The sequence below is a fragment of the Vicia villosa genome, unplaced genomic scaffold (genome assembly GCF_029867415.1).
Source record: "Vicia villosa cultivar HV-30 ecotype Madison, WI unplaced genomic scaffold, Vvil1.0 ctg.000321F_1_1_1, whole genome shotgun sequence".
Classification (NCBI taxonomy): domain Eukaryota; kingdom Viridiplantae; phylum Streptophyta; class Magnoliopsida; order Fabales; family Fabaceae; genus Vicia; species Vicia villosa.
The window spans coordinates 206635-212930 of record NW_026705143.1 but is presented as its reverse complement, the minus strand read 5'-3'; the positions used below and the strand labels follow the sequence as shown (position 1 = coordinate 212930).

Here is a 6296-nt window from a genome sequence, read left to right as displayed (position 1 = left end):
AAGCTGATGTGGATAGCCTAAGAATTGCCCAAATGGTAGACTTTTCTTATATGATAGATTAATTTCTCTATTATCCTTATTTAGTATCAGCATGAGGTAAAAGAAATTATTTAAAAAGTACTAATTAAAATTGAGAATTTCTTCACCCACCTCCTAACCTTCTTGCCCACCCCTGGTGAATTTACCACAATACCCCTTGTTTCGGAAGTTCATTTCCGAAACGGTACTTTTTTTTGGAAAAAAGGTGTTTTCGGAAATGAACTTCCGAAAACGTGTTTTTTTTAATATAAAATATTGATTTCGGAGATGCATCTCCGAAATAAAGTCACTTTTCAGAAAATGTGGTGTTTCGGAAGTTCATCTCCGAGCGCACCCCCTTGGAGGAATTCGGAAATGCACTTCCGAAAATAGGTCTGGACAGAAGAAAATGAACAATTCGCTTTATTTAATCGGGTGAAAATTACAACGATAATATTACATAAAATTAAAGTTACATATTGTTAAACACGGGTTGGTGGGGATGAGAGAGTGGTGGGGAGAAAAAAAGGCTTCCAAATTTCAAAAGGTTTATTTATTATTTTAATAAAAATACGTACAACTGAAAGTAACAAATGACGGAGGAGGTGTAACCGGAGCCGAAACATATGACGGAGGAGGTGGATGTCCGGAGGAAGAAGACCCGGAGGTACGTCCACCGCGAGACAAAGGAGCCAATCAATGTAAGCTATAATTTATCATTATCATCAGGGGACGTCATTACAAAAAATTGGAAAAAAAATCTTATTATTTTTAATCTTGATTTTTTAGAAATGACCTCCCCAGATGATAATCATAAACTATAGCTTACATTGATTGGCTACTTTGTCTCGTGGTGGACGTATCTCCAGTTCTACTTCCTCCAGACATCCACCTCATCCGTCATATGTTCCGACCCCGGTTACCACTTCCAAAAACTAACATGATAAATCCAATACAAATACACTGTGCGATACAATCCGAAATCAGAACAAAACAAAACAAAAACATGTTATTCTGCCCGACGAGCGTTACAAAATACACATCAAACAAAAAAAAACACGTTATTCTTCCCGACGAGCGAACTCCTCCAAATGAAGATAATTATACCAATCCTCATCCCACTCAGTCTCAGAACCATCAGCGTTGATCACGACTCTCACGCCTGAAGACTGAGCTTGAGCATCCGGGCCCCGGGCCCCCTGGGAACGAGAAGTAGAGCCGGTCGAAACCTTCTTCTTCTCCTTCACCTCCTTCACCTCCTTCACCTCTTTCACCTCTTTCTTTGAAGAATCCTTTCTTCCCTTAGCGCCCTCTCTAGAAGACATGTTCCTGTAAACAATTGAAATCGATTAATATGCGAGACAAAATAAAAAACAAAAAAATTTGAACTTCTGATATATTTCGGAAGTTCATTTCCGAAAACTGGGATGGAGGTGTTTTCGGAAATGAACTTCCGAAACACCCCTGCGATGCAATTTCCTGCAACTTCCATGGCAGACCCCTAAATCAACCTTCAAACCAAATCAAAATGCTTCTAAACAACCTAAATACTACTAACAACCTAGCCATATATCATTTATGCAATTAAAACCCTAAATAACATGCATTTGAATAATAGATCTAAAAATTTCAAAACTTACAAAGTGTTAGGATTGAGGGCTTTTGAATGTTGTTTAGCAGTGTGATTGGAGCCTTGATGCAGCTTTGGAATTCTGTTTGCACAAATTTTTGCCTCTGCCACTTTTTGTTTTGATTTAGGGTAAATGATTGGGGGAGGGGGAGTGTTTTGATAAATCTGCAGAAATCGCAGTATTTCGGAAGTGAACTTGCGAAATAATTGTTTCGGAAATGAACTTCCGAAGTAAGTCAATTTTTTTTAAAAAACACGCTTTCGGAAATGAACTTCCGAAGCAGGGGTAGTTTTGGTTTTTCGCAGGAGGTGACCACCCATAGGGAGGTGGGTAAAGAAATTTTCTTAAAATTTTATGTAGATATATGTTGATAAAGATTTAGTATCACAATAAGCGCGAGACAATTAAGTAACTACCTAATTTTTCCAACTAAAACAACTAAAGCAAACTATATAAAGTTACAAGTCATTAAAAATTGAGATACTCTTGTCTTCTCGTTAAGAAATGTGATTAAGTATAATTCAACCCTACAAAATCGATTTGAACGGTGAGGATAATTCCTACTTATAAAGACATGTTCAAATAATATATTATTCGATGTGAACGATAAAAGAAACTGAAGGTAAAGAAAAACATAAGAAAGGTGGAGGTTTGAATTGGATTTTCAAAACGTTGCCCTTTTAGAAAAACATTCGTTTAAGATAAATATTAGCGCATGCAATAAAGAGAAAGATGACACATTCGGTTATCCAAGTTCTCCTTAGAAAAGGTTAGTTCTGTCCACCCGCCAAGGTGATTTTGCCTTAAAAAAGGACTTAATCCACTAATCATATAAATGATTACAATTGCACGGGCCACTTGCCGATGACTAACAACCAAACATTGATCAATTATGTTAGTGATCCCTTAAGAATTCTGACCCAACTGGCCCCCTAAGAGATATAACGACCAACGACTCCTTTAAGAATTCTGCCTCTACTGGACCCTTAAAGAAGATTTCCCATGAAGACAAACTGTCACTGTCTTCTTGAGTATACAGACTAAGACTAGTCTCTTAAGGAACAATCAATAGAAATTGATTATCAGTTATGTTTACATGATTGCTTCTTAAAAGCAGATTACACAAAAGATTTAAGTACAAATACAACACAAAAGTGTTGAGTAAGATATGAGCAACAACTCCTTGCTTTTACAAGATTCTACAAAGATGTATATGATAAATTGCATCTTGTAGTTATCTTCTTTCTCTCCATGATTTATCCTCTTTTATGTTTAGCTTCAACTTTCATAAATTTGCAGCATCTTTCGCTTGCTTTGAATACTTGAGCTTCAGCTTGAGCAGCATTTCGGTTCACTTTCAGGTAGTAACATTGCAGTTTTAACATTTGCGATCCTCTTCTAGGCTTTTGTAACAGCAACCAGTTTTTGAAATTGAGTAACAAGCCTTGGTTGTGTTCCTACAGAGCTTCTGATCTGCACACTCAAGAAAACATTAGAAACAAAATTGTTTACATATAAAATATATGTGTTCTTATCATCAAAACTTAGAGTTAAAGTGCAGAACCAAATCTTGTTCTAACAGAAACCTGATAGCAGGTGGTCCACAGATCTAAAACGAGACTCTTGATATCATGTTATGAAATATGACTAGGCCTAACTCAATCAAACAAAATTGGTTTGTTAGTGAAGATTATTCCCCACTTATAAAGACACGTTCGGATCATATATTGTCCCACGTGAGACTCTTAACACACGTGGATTTAGTGAACATATAAATGGTAGATAACCTGAATCAATTGGCTCGTGATTCTATGATAGAATTAAAATTTGGCCTAACTCATCTAACAAAACCGATTTATAGGATAAGGATTGTCTTCACTTATGAAGACATGTTCAAACAATATATAATGTGATGCGAGACTTTTAACAAACTCTCTCATGCGCAGGACTTGACATCTTGAGTGTAAAAATAAATGAGAGGTGATTTGATGGCAGAAACCTAGACGACCCATCAAATCTTAAATGAAACTCTTGATATCATATTAAAAAAATATGATCATAGAGTTGTTCCGGTAACTCGACTTGTTGCAATCCTGCCTAGTTTTTCTCTCTAGGTATTACTGGGTATTAATGTTTCGCTCTTCTTTTCCCACTTTCGCAAATCCCTTTATAACTCATTCACCCTTTTCTTTTATCAATCATTGGAAAGGAGTTGAGAACAATAAATAGAATTTTCATATTTCTTTTCAATTACAAAAGTAATTATTACATATAAGCTATAATATAATAACTTTATTCTAATGGAAACAAAAAATATCAGAACAACAAATGACTTCGCCATTTGAACTCTTATCATTCCTATACAAATCAAAAGTAAGAAAGAAAGAAACAAATTTCACAGAGATGGAAAAATCCAAAAGTTAATTAGACAAGAAGCTGATGAAAGGAACCAAGACAAGATGGCCATAACAGCAGATATTTGGTATCTACTACATAAATTTTCTGGACAATACGATTTATCAGCACTCTTCAACAAATCTGTCACACTAGCAGTTGAACATGCTGCAGCTAATAACAGATATGACAAAACCTGAGATATAGACAATAACAAAAACCTGACATTATTTGGTGCATTACTGCAAAACATTTCATAGTTTGAAGTCTTTTAGTGGTGAATTTCGCATACCATGTCGCCCACTGTGATCGTAAAAATGAATCTTGGTTGCTTCGGTACTTTTTTTATAAAGATCGAATACGCATCTACCATCAATAATGTTGTGCTCCACGAAATTACCAAACCCATCACCATTACCAAAAAGCTGCGGAATGACAGAAAAGATAATCAAGACAAGATTAACTCCGGCCGACATTGCAAGATAAAACCTTTTATCAATACTAGCATTTTTTAGAATTAAACTGAATTTGCGACATAAACTTATTTTGCAGAAGAAAAAAACATGTACTCTTATCATAACATTGGTAGTGAAATTGCAAAAACAGTTGTGGCAATTTAGTGTGAAACTCAATTGTGGATTTCAGTTCAACTAAAAACAAATCGAAATCATTTCCTCTACTATACTGGCAAAATGATTCAAATTTCTCTAGTGTTTTCGGCACGCTACTCAGCCACAAGCTAATTCAATGTAATTCTATTCACTAATAAATGATTAACTAACTTTCTCCAACCGAAAAATCAGAACCGTAAGCTAATTAGTGTTTATAATAACCCTGGCATAAGAATCAATTTCAATTTAATAGCCCCGGTATAAGAATCAATTTCAATAACAACACAAGCATACCAACATTCCTGTCCTTATAATCGAATCAATGTGGATCAGTTGTAGCATTGCACCTATTCGATGACCAACACATGTCAATATCGGCCACCAACATATGTGATTACATTCAATTACTTCCATTTTTCAAACTATAAACACTTCCAACGGGTCAGAGTCATATTTACTAGCACATTAAGCTGTGGTCAATGTGCGACACATGTCAGAGTCAAATACCAACATACGTGACTACATTCAATCACTTCCGATTTTCAAATTATAAACACTTTCACACGTATCAGTGTCGTGTCCGTGTTCAATATTCGTGTAAGTGTGAGTGTTCCATTGTGAAGATTACTATCTTCTACTACTAGGCCTTCACAAGAAATCTAAATTTTTTTCCTTATTAGCTCAACCATTACAAGTTTACAACACTCATAGATATGAAATATGGTATCACTTAATATCCAAAATGAATTACTTTCTTCCTCAATTCTACCAAACATATTCACAACTCATTAAAACAAAGGACCCACCATCCAATTACTAGTAAACAAAAACAAGGGACAAAGTAAAATTGATAAAGTTACAAATTAAACTTTACAAGAAACAACAACAAAACAAGAGACACCCAGAACCAGAACACAAAGCTATAAAATTGAACAACATAATTAAGAAGAATGATGGAGATAGATATATACTAACCAGAAAGCAGAATAACCATAGAAATCAACACCCAAACACATGTAACAAAGGGAGGCAGATGAAAAAACGGTTTGTCCCAATCTCAGAGCAAAACTAGAACTGGTTCCTAAGGCCCCTGGCAATTCCTCCATTCCTTCCACCATGTATCCTTCTCATCATGATAATTCAATCACAAACACACTCATCATACATACATAAACAAACAAACAAACATCAATAAATAAAAAAACAAGAACTAGAATTTTGTCAAAGACAAGAAGTAGATTAATGTTTTTGATTAGGAAAGTGAGGGAGTTTAGTTAGTTCTTGTGAGTATTAATTAAGGTGAATAAAAGGAAAGTAGGTAAGAAGTATTCTGGTCCCTTCATTATTTTTGAGTTAGAAATAGGATGAGTTATTGTCGGCGCTGTACATGAAACATGGATCTTATTCATTCTTTCTAAACTCTACATGTAGTATATTAATTGTATTGTGTGTATAGTGTTTTCTTTGACTTCTTCATCACTAATGTGAGTCCCCACACTAAATGAATCATTACTAATGTGAGTCCCCACACTAAATAAATCATTTTAAATTTCTAACCAATTTTTGGGCTAATTTGTTTTGTATATTTTTATCATATTATACACAAATTGAGATGAAATGTTACATTGTATTATCATTTAGA

General features: G+C 34.8%; 1 protein-coding gene across 1 annotated transcript; it reads right to left on the bottom strand.

Annotated features, from left to right (window-relative positions):
* Positions 1-3928: 3928 nt before the first annotated feature.
* On the bottom strand, positions 3929-6069 carry LOC131626783 (CASP-like protein 5C2). The gene is made up of 3 exons (XM_058897618.1): positions 5630-6069; positions 4336-4468; positions 3929-4239 (listed from the first exon to the last, which is right to left on the bottom strand). Exons 1-3 carry the CDS (start codon positions 5770-5772, stop codon positions 4045-4047), a joined length of 471 nt encoding a protein of 156 aa, XP_058753601.1. The 5' UTR covers positions 5773-6069; the 3' UTR covers positions 3929-4044.
* Between the last annotated feature and the right edge of the window lie 227 nt (positions 6070-6296).